This window comes from Agelaius tricolor, unplaced genomic scaffold, assembly GCF_023055355.1.
Source record: "Agelaius tricolor isolate 1412-34295 unplaced genomic scaffold, bAgeTri1.0.p SCAF_10, whole genome shotgun sequence".
NCBI classification, from domain to species: domain Eukaryota; kingdom Metazoa; phylum Chordata; class Aves; order Passeriformes; family Icteridae; genus Agelaius; species Agelaius tricolor.
The window spans coordinates 14,845,498-14,864,811 of NW_027269270.1; the positions used below are offsets into that span (position 1 = coordinate 14,845,498).

Here is a 19,314-nt window from a genome sequence, read left to right on the forward strand (position 1 = left end):
ATTACACTTGAATCAGTAAGTGTGCCATCTTTATTCCTTGCCTTAGATTCCTCCATTTGGGCATTTAGGAGAGATACCAAATATTTTACAGATTGATGTTAGGTAACTTTGATCCAGAAAAAGAATAAAAATAAACAGTATGAAGGCTTGCAATGCTGCATGGCACTGTGGAATTAATATTGTTGCTTTTACAGTTAAATCCAAAGTGCTTATTATTTTGTACTGCCTTTTTTTTTTTTTCTTTTAACTGAAGTACAGATGATTTTCTGGATTTATGCAGATTTTTTTAAACTGTGGGTTTCCAAAAGCTTCCAAAATCTGGTTTTCTTTCCTACTTATGAAGATGGTAATAAGTGCTGCATGCATTTTTCTCCTCCTTGCAGCATAAGGAGCATATGTGTATTAGATGACTTCATAGGTTCAGAAACTATAATTAGGGCTTTCTGTCTTGTGTGAGGTTTCACATCAGTGTTGGTAGCTTCCAGTAGTTTCTGTGATCTTATTTGTGTTTTAAAATCCCATGTTGTACGACCATGCTTGCTGAAGTATCAGCAGGGATTTGGGGTGGAGTGAGGCTGCAGCAGTGTCTGACTGCTCCCACAGCTGAGGCTGTGCAGCCATCAGAGCCAGAAGCTGCCCACATCTGGGCATTTCAGGGAAATATTGGAGGTGCACAGACACAGAACAGTGCTAATGTACCAATGTAGGGGAGCTCAGGCTTAAGTGGTGGGAGTTTGGCCAAGTTTATGTGGTCTTACAGTGCTTTAAAAAAAAAAATTGCTTCTGAACTGAGTCATTTTAATATGGAAACAGTGAGGCACATGAGGCCATTGTTTTTCAGAGTAGGTTTGTACTCAAAAAAAAAATTACAGCTTTTAGCAGGATGCAGCCCACTTGAATTCAAGTGGGGTTCAATGCCACTTCAGAGAAATCCACGAAATCTGTTTGGTGGTCTGTATAATCATTTTATTGAAAATACCTACAGGCAAAACTGCATGGATCATATGTAGTTTTATACTTTTTAAAGCATTTGCTTTTTATAGCAAACAATTGCACATCTCAAGAGGACTCTATTTGCTGTACAGAAGTGATGAGTTTAACAAATAGAAATGGATTACTGCATGGGCTACTCTCAACCATTTAAAATCCTATTCTGTGCAGAAGCCCAAAAACATGCAAAAGGAGAAGTGTAGGACAGTCCAAGACTGGACAGCAAAGATAAATGTCACCCATTTCAGAAAGGAGGAAGAGCTAGTGGAAAAAACAGAGCTTATTTCTAATGGCTGATAGTTTATGTTACACAAAGTAAGGCAATCCTTAAAAAAATTATCAGCCAGAACTAAACATTTATAAGCATACACATTCCATAGCAACCAGCTAGGATGCCTTAGCAAATTCAGCTGGAGTCATGCTTTGTTTCAGTCCAGCATGGTTGAATGTGTGTCTGCCAAAACACAGACTTGAGTGTGGTCAGGATCCTGTCAGGTGCAGTCCTGTATTATCAGTTCCTGGAAGGTGGATTCTCCCTAACTTATCCTTGTTCAGCTTTTATGGTAGATGAAGAAGGAGGACTGTGTCTTTTCCTGCCTTAAAGATGAGAGGTAAATGTAGGCACCACATTGGACACCTGATGAATGGTTGTTAGTTGAAATGAGATGTTGGGTGTTATCTGGACTGCAAAGGTTTGGGGATTAATAAACAAACTACCCAACGTGAGAGGAATTTCATTGTCTTCCAAACTTAGATCTTGGGGTGATATCTGGGATTTGGATCCTATAGGAAATTAATTGGTGGGTGCAGTATGTAAGTAGAAATGACTGAAGAAGTATATGAAATTATAATGCCATCACTTTGTGTAAACACTGAAGGTCAGTAGAAGTTAATGAAGACATAAGATTTTACCCCAGAACAAAATCCAATGCATGAACTTAGAAAAATGTATTCTTAGTTAATATTCCTCCTATGTAAAGCTCTCCTATGTTCATAGGGCTCATCCCAGTGTCCAGAATGTGTTCAGAAGAGAAACTGTAATACTATTCAAACAAAATTTGCAGATGTGCACCAGTGGGTTCTTTTTATGAATGATACAAACATGTAAGTCACAGTAGCATTACCAGAGTAGTGTGATCTCAGAGGCTGGAGCATTGCTGATGCTGTTCCTGTGCTGCCCAAGTGGAATGGCAGATCAGTAGATTTGCCAAGCTGCACCTGTCTCCAGCCCATCAGAGCTCTCCAAGTCCTTCCCTGCACGCTTTTGCTTGTTGTTCCTCGTGAATAAGCAGTTTAAGCAGAAGATTTTTGAACAGGCTGGTTACAAAGCATTAATTAGCTGATCTTAAAGATAACTTTTTAATATATCTGTTTCCCTGGATGCTTTTGGTGGTATTTTGGGTTGCTCCTAGTAACACCAGGCAGCACCACCCTCTGAGGCTGTACACAAAGCACCATTGCTGCAGCCTTCATAGTTTTGCTCCAGACTATCTCAGCCTGTTACACATGTAGCATTTCCTATCTTCTGGTTTCCTTGGAGCAGGTAACCTCTCTGAAGAGCTGATAGAAATTAATGTGCAGCTGAACTATCAGTGTGCAGATAATCAGCTCCCACTGACAGACCCCAGGAAATACTGCTGCCAGCCCTGACTACAGTAAGATCTGGGAGTTCATTTCTAAAAGAGCTAAAATACAGTCTCAAGGCAGAATTGTTTTGTGAATTACTGCTTAAGTGTTTGATTTCCCCATTTCATCCATTTCCTTCTCCAGCAGTTGAAAGATGTGCAGCTGCCCCATTTCCTTTGCTATTTGTTTTGCCTTCTATGAATCCTTTGTGTTGGACAGCCCTGTGTTGCTCCATTGGTGTGTAAGGATGGAGGTGAGCACAAAGGAGCCTGCCCATCCTCAGGCACTGATTGTGCAGGCAGAGAGCTCACTCTTTCTGTGCCTGGAAAAACAGCTGATGCTCTTGTGACTAAAGTCAGCAGAGGGAAAGGCAAGGTGTTCTCATCACGTTGCCCACTCTCAAGGTATTTTGCATGGCTCAGTCATGAAAAGCTTCCCCTGTGCCCACGCTTGTTCCTTACAAACACATCCAAGCTCCTTCTGAGATGAGCACTGGATTCTGCTGGTTGTGGAATGCTGGGCACAGACAGCCCAGTAGAGACCCAAAGAGCAAAGCCAGGGCTGTGGGAAGGGGGCTGGACAGCATCGCCTGCCCATCAGCAGGTGGAGGTGTGTGCTGCCTGACAAGCTGTTCCACCAGCTCGGGTTCTGGTGGTGTTCCTGCGAGGAATGAGCTCTGGAATTTTGAAATGCTAATCAGACAGCAGAGCCTTGCTTCGGAGCCGTTCCCAAGGGGAAGCTATTCTGCAGTTATATTCTTGAAACTGTAAGTCCTAAAAGCAGCTTTATCTCCAAGCCCACACAGACCTGGAAGCCTTGAACAAGGCAGTGGCCCAGGCAGGGAGCTGTCGAGGAGGTAGGCAGGTGTCGTGGCAGGAAGCCTGGGGACTTCTTGAACAAACTGACTCTAATCTTGCAAAACTTCTATAAAATGAAACCAAGCATTTTGGAGGCACAAATGTAAGTATTCTTTTGATTTGAGATAAGGGAATATTGGCTGGTTTGATGGGCTTTTTTTCTTTTTGTTTCATCAGCCCTGATTTTTCAGTAGCATTAGGAAATTATGTTGCCAAGTAACTAGCTGCCCTCTTGAAACTCCTGTCTTAAAATAATGTACCCTGTAGTGCATGATACAGTGATGTGGATGTAAGGAGATTTTAGGGAGCATACTCATATGTATGGAAGCAATTTTTGCCATGGGCCTGCCTAGTGAAGTGGCTTAAGGCTCTGGTGGAACCAGGGTTGCTTCCAGATGTGCATTGCAGATGAACACATAGCACATGCTCGAGGCACTGTGGCAGCTCCAGTGTGGCCACCCAAGTTGCAGCCACACAGCTGAGGAGGAGAAAGAGGGCAGAGCTTCACAGCACCCTGCTGGATTGTGCTTGGAAGCACAGAGTGCAGCAGGTGGGGCCACTGGGGCTGCTGCCTTCCCTTGCCTGTTGGAACACGCTGCTCCCTCTGCTACAGAAAAAGTGTTAAATTTTTAAAGGAAAGCTACGAGCTCATGAGTGATGTATGAGAGCAAATGGCTTTCTAACCTATTCACCCTTGCAAGAAGGAGTAATGCCAGTACTTTGTGCTTGTGTAGAGCCCACTGTCTTGCTGTGTCAGCTCAGGTGTGAGGGTGTTGCCCTGCCTGGTAGGTGTGCAATGGACCAGCCCAAGGCAGCACTCGGTACCAGCACTGCAGCTCCATGCTCCCCACCCTCCTACACTTACCACAAACCTCAGAAGAGTCTTTCAAAACTTCTTGCAGATAATGTATATCTACCCTTTAGCTCTTAAAGCTACTCTTCAGAGTGATAGAAGGCATCAATTTTGGGGGAATAATTTGGAGATATAATTAGAGTGATGTATGTAGCACATGGTATCATTCCAATGGAGCATGATCAGCAGCCATGTTAGCCAGTAAATCGTCAACCAAAGGAAATATAAAACTGACTGAATTCAAATCAACAGTATAACAAAACATGACAGCTAAGTATATTTGAGTCTCTGCAAATATTTATACTGCGTGCTCATGGGGCAGTAGCAATGTACATCTATCTGTTGGCTCTGCTCATGCATTTAATATGAACATGTTATTTGTTCTCTTAGCCCTGTGGACTAACATCAGTATTAGCTGTTTCTATAACATTACCAGACCTTTTCTAGGTATCATAGGAAACTATTGTCAGGCTGGTTTTAAATTTATTACTTCTCATAGAAGTAATGTCACAGCCCATCTGAACTCCTAGATCAATATGCTGTTAAAGCCAGGGCAGCTTATCACCGACTTTCAGACCTGTCATCTAAAATTACTGTCTGTGCACCCTCCTTAAATTTCCAAACTTCCTATAAACTCTTGAATTTATGACTGCATTGGTTTTGGTCCATGTGGTATATTTGAAAGGTGGCCACAGTTTGATAGCACTGTAAAAGGAACAGTAAGAGTGACTTACAATTCTACTTCTGAGAAATCATCTCTATAAGGTGAAACTGATTAACTGAAGTCAGCAGAAGTTTTACTATTGACCTGCAAGAGCTCATGACTGCATCTTTTACATCTGTCCTGTATTATTCTAGGATTTATCAGCAGATACAATGCTTTAGGGGGATTTCTCTGAAGCTCCTCACCAGCCAGCAGATTCTGTAAGAAATGAGTAAGGCTCCTGGTTACTTTAGATCCAGAGTAAAGCTGCTATTCTGGATTTTTTTTGACATAATGAAAAGTAAATAGACCCTCAGTTTGAAATTAAATTAATCCTCTTGGTCTTAATGAACCCAGCCAAATTACAAAGCTCATGTGCAAACAAGGAAAGCAGTCCTAAGACTTTACCCCCCAGCAGCATGCAAGGAGATTTAGGATTTGGCTTTTCTCTTCTTTCCCACTTGATTCTAAAATAATGGCTTTTGGAGCTTTCAAAGCATCTGCAGTGAGAACAGAGGACTTTTTTTTTAATTTAACACTATTCAGTTTGCAGTATAATTCCTGTTGTTTAGGACTGACAAGTAAGTTGAGTATAGTTAAGTACAGAACTAGGACATGGCCAGTGCTCTGTGGAGAGGAGGACTGACCTCCTGCCATGGGGCTTTTGAGTTTGGTGGAGTTAGCAAGACATGATCTTTAGTTATCAGCTGAACCAGAGGTGAGTGAAGTGACTGAGACATGGGTGTTTGCCTTCTATGAAGTATTGTCAGCTGGGGCTAGAGGCCCACTTGGATCAGCAAGCACAGCACTGGTGAGTTTCAGGTTCTTCATTGGGAAAAAATACCATCTTCTGATGTAAATTCACTGAAATAACCTTGATATATTTACTGATATGAAATTGCTAAAGTAAGATGGTTTTCTGTGCTTACACAAGAGGCAAGAAGCCTTAGTTATTACAAGGACACCACACAGCCCAATAATCCTGAACATAAGACTCACATGTTTTCTAAACATTAGGTATCTGAAATATTTCCAGGTTCTAAATGTTTCTCAGGAGTGTTGATAAGCCCTTAAGCAGTGGGTTGGTGCATAAAATCTAATCAAATGCAAAGGAAGAACAAATGAGAGAGGAGAAAAGTTGACTTCTGCATTTGTAATTATTATTCTGGGATTAATGAGGTCAGATTCAAAGCCTATCTGACTCTTTGGGATTAGCAGTAACACAATTACTGTCAGAAGCAAGGTTTTCACAATGAAAACATCTCTGTAAATTGAGATTTTAATGAATTGAAACTTTCTTGTATATAAATATAATTAAGATGATCTCAGTCAAGGCAATAATTGGTTTAACTCAAGTGTAAGGTACTTGGGAGTATGTGTTTTTTCTTTTTTTGTGTGCATTTATTCTTAATTATCCTTGGGTTCCCAGAAATGTAACTGAGCTATACTGCTGTTTGTGTGAAGCAGCTAATTTGCACTCCCAGAATCCTTCATGAGTTCTCATGAGTGAGGTGCAGCCATCCCAGTGTTGTAGACATCATTTTTGATAGACAGATATTTCATACTTGTTGGAAGAGGTGCTGCTTGAGGCAATTTTAGGAATTGTATGTACAATAATTATATTTTCATTTGTAAATACTATTATTGCAATGTTAAGGTTTATTTCTAAATAAAGGAAGTCAAGATTTAAGATTTCTTATGTGGTCTCAATTTGCTTCCCTTGTGTGTGTGTTAAGATGTTGCCTCTAATTTTTTGACTGTTTTTTAATTTTACTCCTCAATTTTCTCTTTATTTTGAAAGCAGACTGCTTTAATAGCACCTATTCAGTATTCTGTCCTGTTTCTAAAAGTGCTGGTGTTACTAATGACACAGCATTCAAACCTTACACCAAAGAAGACTTATTTTACCTGTGCATTTCCCCAAACATTTATTGATTTGGTTCTACAAGAGCCAGAGGAGGCCAGAACAGCTTCTCCTTGCTGTGTTTCAGCTGGGTCAGTGACTCACTAGAGGGCTCAGGTCACCTGTTTCAGGGAATGTGGGTTCCCTATTTAAAGCACAGAGAGACCTGGTTTTTCAAAGTTCAGGCAAAATGTGGCACAGGGCACAGATATTTAAAGGAAAGGCAGGTGGCTGCCTGGCAGGCTCAGAGTTTCTTTGTTCTGTGCCCCAAAACCACAGGTAGGGAGATGCTGGCCATGTGGTCACTTTGGGGTCTTAGAGTGCTTGACTAAATGTGGGATTTAAAGAAGCGCTCAGGTGGAAGCAAGGCTGTCCCTGTCCCTCTTTGCCAGCACTGAGGAGCCCAGGTGCCCAAAGCACTGTTCCCCAGGGGCAGGGCAGTAGTGGGGTCTGGGCTGTGCCCAGGAGAGCTGGGGCAGAGCAGCCCCCAGGCTGGGCCCTGGGGCACTGTGTGCGTGGGCAGGGGTTCGGGTGGGAGGCTTTGCCCACGGAGGGTTCAGAGCACAGATCTGCAGCCAGGAGGGAAATCCAGCAGCACAGCTCCCTGCCCAGGCATTCCCTGCTCCTCAGGAGGAACCGAGGTCACTCCTGCACAGAAAGACCTCCAGAGAATTCTAATCAGCCATTTCATCTGGATCAGGGTCTGAGCAAGTTTTGATGGATTGAAGGTGACATGCCAAACTTTAATTGCAACCAGAGGATCCTAAGTGACAAATCTGGTTGTTTTACAGGCCTTTTAAGTAAACAAAGTGCTTTTAGCAGCAGGCTGCAGCTGACTTAGTGGGAATTAAACCTAGCCATGAATTCTGGGGTTTACTGTTTTGGAGAGAACTAAGTCACATAACTTGGAGCTTTAATGGAAGTACAAGTATTGGCAAAATCAGCAGGAACAAAACAGGAAGGGATTCTCAGTAGATAGATACCCAGTCCTGCAGTGAGAGAAGAAAGTACAGATTTTTGTGAAGGCATTGATCCTTCAAGCTCCTCCATCCCTTGATGCTGTGACAGGCAGGGCACTGGGGCTGGCAGGGCAGCAAGGTGCAGGAGCACTTACAGAGCAGGGGTCCCTGTGTGTCCCAAGTGCCATCAGGGCATGGCATCCTCGCTGGGATGTGCTGCTGGTGGCACTGGGCAGAGGCACTGGGTCAGTGCTGGGGTCAGCTCCTCTCCAGGCAGGGCAGGGCTGCACACCTGTCCCTGAAGTGGCTCAGGTACTGGCACTGCCTTGCCAGCTCACTGCAGAGGGGCTGTAGCCTGTTTGTAACCCAGTCCCTACCTTCATCTCCTCTAAGAGATGTCTAAAGTGCCAGATCCAGGGCTACATGGAAGATGGAGGTGATAGGAAATCCCCAGTAACTTGGGGGAAAAGTCTTCATTGTGACAGCAGTGTATGTAATAGTGCTGGGGAACATAATTGACCTCTAGCTCTTCATTTGAAAAAACATATGGAAAGCTTGTCACTCTGTGTTAGACCTTTTAGAAACAGAATAAATGTGTTGGGTAGGAAATCCTCCTGACTTCAGGGCTGTCCCTTCTTCAGGTATTTGGTGGTTAAGGGCCCTGGAGAGAAGTAACTGCTGTGAGCTGTCAGATCCTGCTGAAGCCTTTTGTACTCCACAGCACTGATCTCAGAATACATTTTCAGCAAACACCGGCCTAATCATGTTTTAATTTTTTCCCTCAGATTGTGGTTTAAATGTGCACAAGCAATGTTCCAAGATGGTCCCAAATGACTGCAAGCCAGACCTGAAGCATGTCAAAAAAGTGTACAGCTGTGACCTTACCACACTAGTAAAAGCACACTTCACCAAGAGACCAATGGTGGTGGATATGTGCATTAGGGAAATTGAATCTAGAGGTAAGGCATCCTTAATGGACTTTTGTTGCTTTACTGATAATCCATTTAGATTGATCTGGGTCATCTGGGTTTCTGCTGAATGTATGATTGCTCAAAACAGATTTGCACAAGACATTTTATGACTGCCAATTACCCTGCACAGCTAATATTATACTGTGCATTATTTCATGGTTCATACCATTTATAATTTTTATAGATTCTGCTAGAAATTGCTTAATGAGAAGTTACTGCTTTGTAGTTACATATTAGTGCCTATATTTCCAATAATATATTCATTTTAAAAATTAAATGAATGTGGCAAAACAAAGAGGGTTCATATTAATGTGTTCATTCTTGCTAGTCTCCCTAGCCCACACTGAGTATCCTTTTCTAGGATTAGGGTATTTGTTTTTACTCTGAAATAATGACTGATCATCAAGTATGTTAATCTGAGTTATTTTGAAATGAGCTGTAATTGGTTTAATACATTCCTTCAGCTCTGAAGTCATTTTCGTAAATACAGTTTAGTGCTGATAGAACAAGGCATCTACTGCAATGGCCAGGGTTAAAAACCCAGGATAAGGTTTCATTCTGGAAGAAAAACCTGATAAGGCTTTTAAAACATGTCTGCTTTTTCTACCTTAAATTAAAAACTTGCCAAGGGAAGAACCAGGTTGAAGGCCACTGTAAAAATCAGGACTAATTTTAATCTTGTTAAAATGTTCATTGCAGGTCTTAATTCTGAAGGACTGTACCGAGTCTCAGGATTTAGTGATCTTATTGAAGATGTCAAAATGGCATTTGACAGAGGTACAGTCTTCCCTGCATGCTGGAACTTGGTGCTGATGTATAAAATATAGACAGTTTTTCTGCAGAGCCTGTGTCTCACGCTCCGGTGCTCCGAAGGAGTCGGACGGCTGTGCTGGCAGGAGGGGAGACGCCCCATCACAAAAGCATATCAGCTTCACTCTGGCCTTTAGTACAAAAATCCACTTTTCTCCTTCCATCAGTATCTGTGCTCCAGTAACCATGTGTGTAGGAAGGACAAAGCTTTGTGAACTACTGCCCTAGTTTGCAAGTCAAACTGTGCTTGGAGGGGTGGGGGAGGGTTAGAGGGTGAGTGGTGAAGTGCCTTAAGAGAGCTGTGCAACTCAAATCCATCTTTCTGGATGAAAGCTCCAAAATAATAAGATGAATGCAATAGTGCAAACAAAGTTTGAATTATTACAGACTAAAAGAAGGTCACTGAGAACAAACTCTTCTCTCTGAGAAAAGACAGTGGGAAATTTAAAGGGTTTCCAGCTGCAGTCCCTCTATCCCAGTAGAAATCAAGTCCAGAATCCGTGCTGGAAACTCTCTTTCCTGTTTGTCTGGAGGACTGGACCGATTCGGAGCACATCTGCAGTGTTAGCAGGGTGGGGATGTGCTGCAGAAGCCAAGTTCTGGATGTGTGTCCGCAGCACTTTGGAGTAGGTAGTGTGTTCCAGTTAAATGGTGAACACATGGTTTTACTATAAAATAGGGGGGCTGTGGACAAAGCTGGTTTTCTGCCTTTTACTTTTTTCCCAGACTCCCTGATTTCTCATTCAGTGCTGATGAATGTGTTGTTTTGCAATGCAGTGGGTTCAGAAATAGCTAAATGTCCATACCTTAATACAAGACAGATACTGCAAGATCAGTCAGGCAGGTTCTAAAAAAAACCCAAACTGTATTTTTTAGTAATTATTTGCAACAAAGAAAAGTTGTGTTACTTTATAAAATGCTTGAGGTTTTCACCCTGAAACCATGAACATCACAGTCCACTGACAGTTTTACGTACAACAGCCAAAATCTGTGATTGTTTCCTTTTCAATAATGTTTGCTTAAGCAAGTTATTATTTTTCTTTTGAATGGTGCTCTACATCTGTTTACATTTCCAAGGCTTTAATATCAGTGCCTTCTCCACACAGATGGGGAAAAAGCTGATATTTCTGTGAATATGTATGAAGATATCAATATTATCACTGGTGCACTTAAACTGTACTTCAGGGATTTGCCAATTCCACTCATCACATATGATGCCTACCCAAAGTTCATAGAGTCTGCAAGTAAGTGTAACACATTTTTTTGTCTGTTTTTCATTCTTAGCCTTTTCTCCTTTTTATTCAGGACTGTCCTATTTGTTTTGTAGCTGTCCCATCAGCTCTTACCCTGCATGCCCAATTTAGTAAGGATTGCAGGAGTAAACATGCAGTGCACATTACAGCCTGACCGCGTGATGCTGTGTGGGCATGGTTACATTTTCCTTTGCCTTTGTCACCAGGAATGTTTCCTTTTCATCACACATTATGGATTACATCACTGGTGTGTCTTGCATGAGTCCTGGGTTCTTGACAGTGATTATTTAAAGTCTGTTGGTTTCATAGTGCCAGAAAGAAGGTGATTTATGGAAACGTTTAGAAATTAGATGGCGTTTGTTTCTGGAGTTGTCCATTTTGAGTGTTTTCATAAGCTGATAACCACTTATTCTCCCAAAGCTACCTTTGGGGCTGGCCTTGCAGAAAGTGGGTCTACAAGCACAGCAGTAAGCCCCACTGGAATCTCTCTCCCCAACATCCTGGCTGCCTGAAGCATTTCTGTGATGTGTTCACACCAGCCACACCTGGAAAGGTGTGAGGTAGCCGACAAAACAAGGACTGCATGCTGGCCCTTACAGCTCCTTTGGAGAAGGCTTTTTCCAAGTCGTATGGAGACAGCCAAAGGCACTGATGGCAAAGTTCCCAGTGCCTTCTGCTCTCCCAGAGTTGCACCTGTAGATTATTTGTGCAAAACCAGTCCAGTCAGCAAGATTGCCAGAAGAATTTTTTTTAGTAGGCTGCAGGGAATCTTTCAGTGGAGTGCAGTTTGCTTTGGGGAGTTTTCTTTGTCCAAAACCAGTCACATCCTTATGGTGCTCTGAGCACCTCTTTGGACAGACAAATCCTCCATGAGTAATCCAGCAGAGCTGTGAGACCCTGCCTCCTGTGCAGGCCAGGTTGTTGCCTTTCTGTGTGTGAATTCTGGCTGTTTGTGTGGTGACAGTTGAAGATCTGTGTTTCAGAAACCACGGATCCGGATGAACAGCTGGAAATTCTGCACGAGGCGCTGAAGCTGCTGCCGCCTGCACACTGTGAAACATTACGGTATCTCATGGCACATCTGAAGAGGTGGGTGCAACAGCTGCAAAGAACTCTAAGCCACACTCATTTTTAGCAAAAATCCATGCTAGCACCTCCAGGAAAGTCTGGTCAAGGCCCACCAAATCCTGGAAAGGGCCCGTGGCAGGAGTGGTACTGTGCACAACAGCAAAACTCAGGCACAGGGGATTATCCCTTGCAAAGCAAAACCAAGGTGGCATGTCAGGGTGTCCATTTTAGTTTCTGAAGTGACATGAACTTACTGTCAGTATATAAGAATCATTCCCTTTCCATAGAAAAACTACTTTATTTTAAGGTCTCTTCTGCCTTTTTTCATTATGTAGTTCCTCTACAAGTAGGACTGTGTTGACTCTGCTGAGTGCCTCAGGCAAAATTCAGCTACTGAGTTTCTGCCTGACTTGTCCCTTTATTTCAATGACATTTCTAATGGGTGTTTTAAAATGGACAAAGGGATGAGAGACATAGGAACAAAAATTCCACCTTACAGCTTGTGATGTGTGAAATTAATTTTTCCTCACCCTGTTCAAGATTAGTTGTTGCTGCTCTACCTAGCAAGTTGCTTTTGCACACCATATTTCTGGTAGAGGGGAATGATAAGGTAGAAAGGTGACAAAATTCACTATTTTTAAACTTTGGTTTAATGCTTTGCTAAAAGGACCTGTGCTGCTCAACAGGCCATTGCCTCGCTGCTGAATTCAGGTAATCAGGCACAGCTCCTTTATTTGGAATACTTACAGACTGGAGACACAGCAACTCAGTAGCATCAGTCTGACCTGTTTTCAAATAAAAACTAAGGCAGAAAGGGAGAAACAGAATAAAAATCTTGAGTTTGTAGTTCTTGTATACCAGAGGCCTTGTTCATGCAGTGCAAGTGAGCATGGTCTGTGTGCTCTGAGGGGGACAGACACTGACTCACCACAAAGCCCCACAGTGTTTGCTTTCACTGGCTCCCAAGTTTCACCTGACACTCCCATGTGCGACCTGCTGGGAATAGTGGCTTCTCCCTGGGGAAAGGCATCCAGTTTCCCTGATTTTCAAGCATATGCAGGCATGGTCTGGCACAGCAGAAATGTGCCAGAGAATCACTGGGGTTTTTTTGCAGAGTAACGCTCCATGAAAAGGAAAACCTGATGAGTGCAGAAAACCTGGGCATAGTTTTTGGACCAACTCTTATGAGAGCGCCGGAGCTGGACGCGATGGCTGCGCTGAACGACATCCGCTATCAGAGACTTGTGGTGGAGATGCTTATAAAAAATGAAGACATTTTATTTTGAATATTTTGGGGGTTTTGTAATAAAAAAGGAAGCAACAGTGTTCTATGGATGAAGGAATATTTTAAAGTAATTTAATGGCTCTTGTCACTGAATTCCATATTTGCTAGAGCTTTCGATGTATTCAGGATAAAAATGAAGGAACTCTTTGTCATTTCTGTAGTGCCATTCAGCTGATGTTAAAAAAGGTTAACACATACTTTCCAGTACTAGTAATCCTGGGTGTTTATCATGTTGAAATAAAAAACAAAATGCCTAAAGCTATTGCATGATTTGCTCCCTGTTCTCCCTGTTCTGGTGAGACTCATTCCATGAAGAAAACAACTGAACTGGTGCAGCATCTTTGTTCTGGATAGTTTGTGATTGTAATTCAGCATGTTTCTCCGTGTAAACCTGTTGTGAATTTGCTTTTTGTTCTATGTAATTGGTTTCTAATACTAAAAAGAAGGCAGACTTCTGTGAAATGGAGCCTCTGGCCATTTATTGACATTTCATATTCTTCTCTTCCACTTCTGGGACTGATTTCTTCTTGGGTTTCTTTCCATTTTTTCATCATATAGTAATTTGTTTTGAACAGAAACAAAATTTTACTTTAAATGTTACTTTAAGTAATTCTCCATGATGTTTATGGTGGTTGCAGTGAAATCTGCAATACTGAACAGTGTTCCTTTATTATTATTGCTATTTCAATTGTAATTTTGTATTTTTATCTGGCATGCATATATTAATTTATTAAATTTTGCTTTTAGAACTCTAACATCACGCTATTTATTTTTACTTTCTGAACTTGTTTCAAAAATAGTGATTGTTTCATTTCTTACATTGGCACTTTAATGCTGAACAACCTCTGACTTAAATGAGTTAGAGTTTCACCAGTTTTGACAAGACTATTCTAAATATTTTGGATTCTGACACATTGCTAAGGTTCTCACAAATTCCTGTCTACTCCGAAAACTCCTTTCTTCCTTGTCCGAGAAGGCTTCAGAACTCTTAAATAAACCAAGAAAAGTATTGTCAAGTCATCTACTACTTCATAAAATATATCTATTGTTATAATTGCCCCTATGTGAACTGGAATGGCAGTTTACAATTACACAACTGTAGCTGACCACAGTAGTTGGATACACCACCAAATTCACATGCAGACACATCCTAGGACATTTCCTTTGTGCTTCAAAGGTTCATCTCTGGTGCAAACACTTTGGTCAGCCCTACAAACACCTCCTGGAGCAGGAGGAGAACAAGGAGGAATAATCCCCTAGTGATCAGAACCAGCTGTGCTGACAGCACACCTGACAGCAATAAGGTGCCTCATTGCATCCCACCCTGCCTTGCCTGTCTGGCCAGGAGAGGAGAGGAGAGGTGAGATGGTGGCTCTTCTGCAGCTCTCCTGAACTGGGGCTTGAAGGATCCCAGGGAGGAAAAGGTGAAGCTGGGGATGTACACAGGTAAGTGTGTGAGGAATGCTGCTCTGGGCTGGAGGCTGCTAGGGAGGCAGAATGGGGGAAGTTTTGAGGGAATCTAAAGTATGGTTTAGTTTGAGGTTTTTTTCAATCATCTGTTGTATTGAAAGTGGCTTGCTGTTATCATTCCTGTACTAATTAGTGCACATTATCACTTTATTTATGGCAATGAACTGCAACAGATGGAAAACTTTATGTCTCTGACCGTAGCCTTGCCTCCCCCCAGCCCAAAAGGAGTGGCCCACATGCTGCTCAGTCACATCTGCCTTGCACTCCAGCAGCCACACATGTTCACCACTGCCTTGCTCCAAACCAACTCCTAAACGTGCTGCATCTCCTGCTGCTGCCCTGACACTTTGTGATGCCCTTCCTCACTCTGCCCTGTGTTTTGGGGGACTCCTCAGGCCATCCATCACTCCTGCATGCCCTTGGGGATCCCTTGCAGTGGCTCTGGCTGGCCCTGTGCCCTGTCCTGTCACTGCCCGGCTGTGGCAGCCCTCAGGTGTCCTCACCCTGTGACCAGGAGAAGGGATGTTCTCCCAGGAAATGCTGGGGGGGATTGCACTGCAGAGTTTGCAGTGCCCGTGCTGTACTTGCCCTGACGGCTGGGGCAGTCACAGCCGGCATCCCCTTGCCAAAGCGCCCCAGGGCAGGGCTGTGTCCCCGGGGCAGGGCTGTGTCCCCAGGGCAGGGCTGTGTCCCCGGGGCAGGGCTGTGTCCCCGGGGCAGGGCTGTCCCCAGCGGTTCCAGCCCTGGTGCTGGCACTCCGTGTCCTTGGGAGCCAGAGGAGCCCTCGGCTCACCCGAGCAGAAGGCAGCTCTTGTTCCCAGCTGTGCAAGTAAAGCTGAGCGAGGTGGCTGTAATTGCCCTTTCTAGAGCGTGTAGCAGGAAGCACACAGTAGATGGCAGTGATTGGGATCATCGCCTTTTCTTCTGCTGTGAAATAGCCAGCCTGTCTCTCCCTGTCGGTGCTGCTGACACAGCTGCTGCCCTGCAGGCGCTTTCAGGTGCCTTTGGAAGCAGAGGTGCCCCGACAGGTGGATCAGGGAGAGAAAAGACTGACGAAAATAGCAAGTCTAGATTGCTCTGGGGATGTCAGTGCACACCGCGGGGGCAAACAAGGTTTGTTAGCTACTAGGGAGCCTCCTGCAGGAGATGCCCCCTCTCAAGCACAGTTGAACAAGTGATTATTACAATGGAAGTTTCTGCAGAAAAGGAGGAAAACCTAAATGGGGAGCCACTGCTGAAAGAGAAAAACAAACAAAAAACCCAAACAATACACAAAAAACCTAAAGCCAGAGCAAGCAAAGGCCCTACAACCCCCCACACCCATAGAACCACCCTCCAAAAACCCATGTCAAGCAATGGAGCTTTTCCCTGCTGCCCCTGAGTGGTGGCAGCAGCTGCAGCAGAGGAGCCGGGGTCAGGCAGCCAGGCCCTGCTGGCACCAACACCCTCTGCTCTCCCCAAGGCTCACTTTCTGATGGGCTGGGAAGGAATCTGCATGCCAGGGGATGAAACAGCTCCAGAGTGTGTTCAACACCAGATAATATCAATATTCAACTGCTGAGGGCTGACACTGTGTGCCAGGCACCCTGCCCAGCCCACGTGGAACAGAGCTGCCCCTACAGAGTGCAGGTCTCTTGGATCTGAGCATGTGGGCCACGTGCTGTGTTATGGTCAGGAATGTGGGATGCAGGACCCCAACAGTCAATGAAGTGTTTTCTTGACTTGGAATCCCAGGAATCTGTATGCAGTGACTTTCCTTTATTCTCTTTAATTGCAATTTTTTATTAAGTGTGTAGGCAAAAGCCTCCATTTTAGTCTTGGTTTTTTTGCTATTGTAAATGAAACTGATCTTTCCTGAGTGGAAATCTTTTACAGAGGTAGTGCAGAAAACAAATTGTCTGCAGTGAATTTGAAATTTCTTTTTGCTAACCAGGTAACCAGGCAGGTGCTTTGCATGGGCATACAAGCAAATTGCATGATTTGAGTTCCATTTATTTGATTTTTTTAATTGAACACAGAAAGCAGGTATTTTTAATATTTGTATTAGTTAAGTGACAATAGAATAAATAATCTAGGTCCATGAGAAGCAAGGCTATCACCAAGTGGATTTGTTCTCTGAAGGAATTGATTTCCATGAGGAGTAAGTGCTGTCTCAGTGCTGCAGGTACCTGTGGACAGCTGGGCACAGACACTGCAGCCAGCTCTCTGGCAGCACCTTGTCAAGGGCAGCTGGACACAGAAGAAGATGGGGAAAAGGGATTAAACTACAGCTCCCCACTGGAGGGATGTGTGGGCATCCCCATTTCAGACCGCAGAGCTCAGGGAAAACACTGTGTGCAGGGAACCTCTGGCAAGGCTTTAGGAGAGCTCTGTGAGGGGGAAGCAAGCTGCCTCCTGAAACAAGAACACGAGCTACTGCTAATGCCAGGTTAGCTGACAGGATGGAAAATCCCATTATTTATGAGTCGATACAATAACAAACTTTTCTGGTCCTTCCCCCTCCAATGGCAAGGGAAGGAAAAACGGTTTCTAAAAGGCATATATGATGTATTCACTTTGTTCCTGACCTAATTTTTGCATGCTGATGAATGTTCTGCAATGTTTTTATTATAGCTATAATTATATTGCAGTTGGGGAAAAAAACATTTAGTGAACCTAGCAATCATGGGTTTCTTTTTTAGTCGTGCAGAATTACTGCTTAGCAACTACACCTCAGCCCTAGAAAGCTTATGTAACACATGGGGAGGAGGGCCAGGACATGTGTGTGCATCCAAGGGAGTGCTGAGCAAACCAGCAAGGCAAGGAGAGAGCCTGGTGCTCTGGGCAGGGCTGCAAGCCAAGGGCAAGGGCCCTGTGCCCCACAGAGGGCTTTGAGGTGTTGCTTTGATTTTTTAAGATTTTCTAAGCTTTCTGATATTTACATTCTTGTAGCAAACTTTCTCACACACTTTCCGTAAATAACTTATTGTTTTGCATTCTTTTATGGAAGAAGAGAAATTTGATAGACTGTTGGTTTGTCCAGTGTCATTGGGGAGGTGGCACTTTCACCCTCCAATCCACTGTCACTTTTGGAAAACTATAAATGTTAGAAAATAAACCTTCCCTTTTCTTCACCTTCAAAGCAGCGGTGTGCCCTTGTATCCTACAGTGACAGTGAGGGGCTGGGGTGGCACTGCCCCTGCCCCCAGCAAACCTCCCCAGGGCCAGGGTCCCCCCTGCAGCCCAGCACTGTTGGTGCCCTGAGCTCTGCTCCAGCTGGCTCCCAGGACCCCAGGCTGGGGCACTGACAGGAGGAGGCCTTACCTGTGCATTGAGGGGTCCAGCTCTTCGTCTGTTTTTCAGCACATCCTTCCCCTGCCTTAGTGATGGACATTTGGAGCTATGCTCCTCACCAGAGCCCTTGCATAACCTGATCATTTCTCCAGACTGGCCTGACTGTCCCTCTCCATGGTCTGGGCCACACCACAGAGGTACTCTTCTTGATGCCTCCTGCTGAATCTCATTTTGGACAGCATGATTCAGTGATTATCAAATGTCTGTTGCTGGCTTCATGGTCAGAGTAACATTTTTCTTTGATCTGTCCCAAGAGTGATGTCAGTAAGCTGCTCAAGGAACTTGTTTAAGAGCTTTTATTTAGATGTCCTTTTGTATTTCTCATATATTTTGTCTCAAGGACATGTATAGCTCCTTACATTACTCAGGTGTTTATCAGTACTCTGCCTTGGTCATTGGAGCAAATGGTTCTTAGGCCTCTGGGACCCTTTGAATAATGTATTTCCTGAGGCAATTAGGCCTTATTTTGAAATATATATTTGGCAGCCAACCAGGATTTATTTTCAAGCACTTTGTTGACTGTAATTTTTCTTTCTTGCTACCAAGCCTAGAGATTGAATGCTAAGCTTTTTCTCTTTGCCTCTTTTTTTATGACTCATTACTAACTCTGTCACTAATGCAAATAGGATTGTCCAACGATTAAAATTACTCATTCTATAGATTAATATTCATAAGGTAGTGTATCCTAAAGCTTGCTTGAAGGATCACTCACTAAACTCAAAAGAACTTAACACAGCACCATGCTGTTGCTCACTGCTCAAATCCAGCACCTGCTCTGTTCTCAAAAAGGGGAAGGTGAGAGATTCTTCTAATTTGTTATCTGTTCTTTTATCCCCCTTCATGTTTTCCAGCATCATGATGCTGGATATATGTTGTTTATACCAGGCAACAACTCTCATATGACATCTTCCACTAAACTGCTGGAATTCAGGTAGACTGAGATTGCTGCAAGGTGAGTTAGACACCACCAGTGTGGTGCAGGACAAGATACCTCACAGAAAGGGAGGGTTGAAGTCCAGCTGAGTACTTTTATTTAAAGTAGGCAGAGGCCAATAATGAAATAGATGTGAGGAGGTGCAACATCTGTTGCAAGGTCAGTTGCATTGACATTTGCAAATCCCTTCCTCATGGAAAACAGTGAGATTCTCCTGGAGGAGTACTTCTTCTTGCCATTTGGAGAAAAGGCATCATTCCCAAATGTATTACACTACAGTGGGTACCTTGGGTTTAAAT

General features: G+C 43.6%; 1 protein-coding gene across 6 annotated transcripts in view; it reads left to right on the plus strand.

Annotated features, from left to right (window-relative positions):
* The window catches only part of CHN1 (chimerin 1), a 94,110-nt gene extending 80,077 nt beyond the window's left edge, over nucleotides 1-14,033 (plus strand). For all 6 annotated transcript variants that reach the window (XM_071434867.1, XM_071434866.1, XM_071434865.1 and 3 more), the window contains 5 exons: nucleotides 8,677-8,850; nucleotides 9,562-9,639; nucleotides 10,779-10,916; nucleotides 11,909-12,014; nucleotides 13,108-14,033. In XM_071434867.1, coding sequence (XP_071290968.1) covers nucleotides 8,677-8,850; nucleotides 9,562-9,639; nucleotides 10,779-10,916; nucleotides 11,909-12,014; nucleotides 13,108-13,279 — 668 coding nt within the window. In that variant the 3' untranslated portion in view covers nucleotides 13,280-14,033. The remainder of the gene's footprint in view (nucleotides 1-8,676; nucleotides 8,851-9,561; nucleotides 9,640-10,778; nucleotides 10,917-11,908; nucleotides 12,015-13,107) is intronic.
* The last annotated feature ends 5,281 nt before the right edge of the window (nucleotides 14,034-19,314 follow it).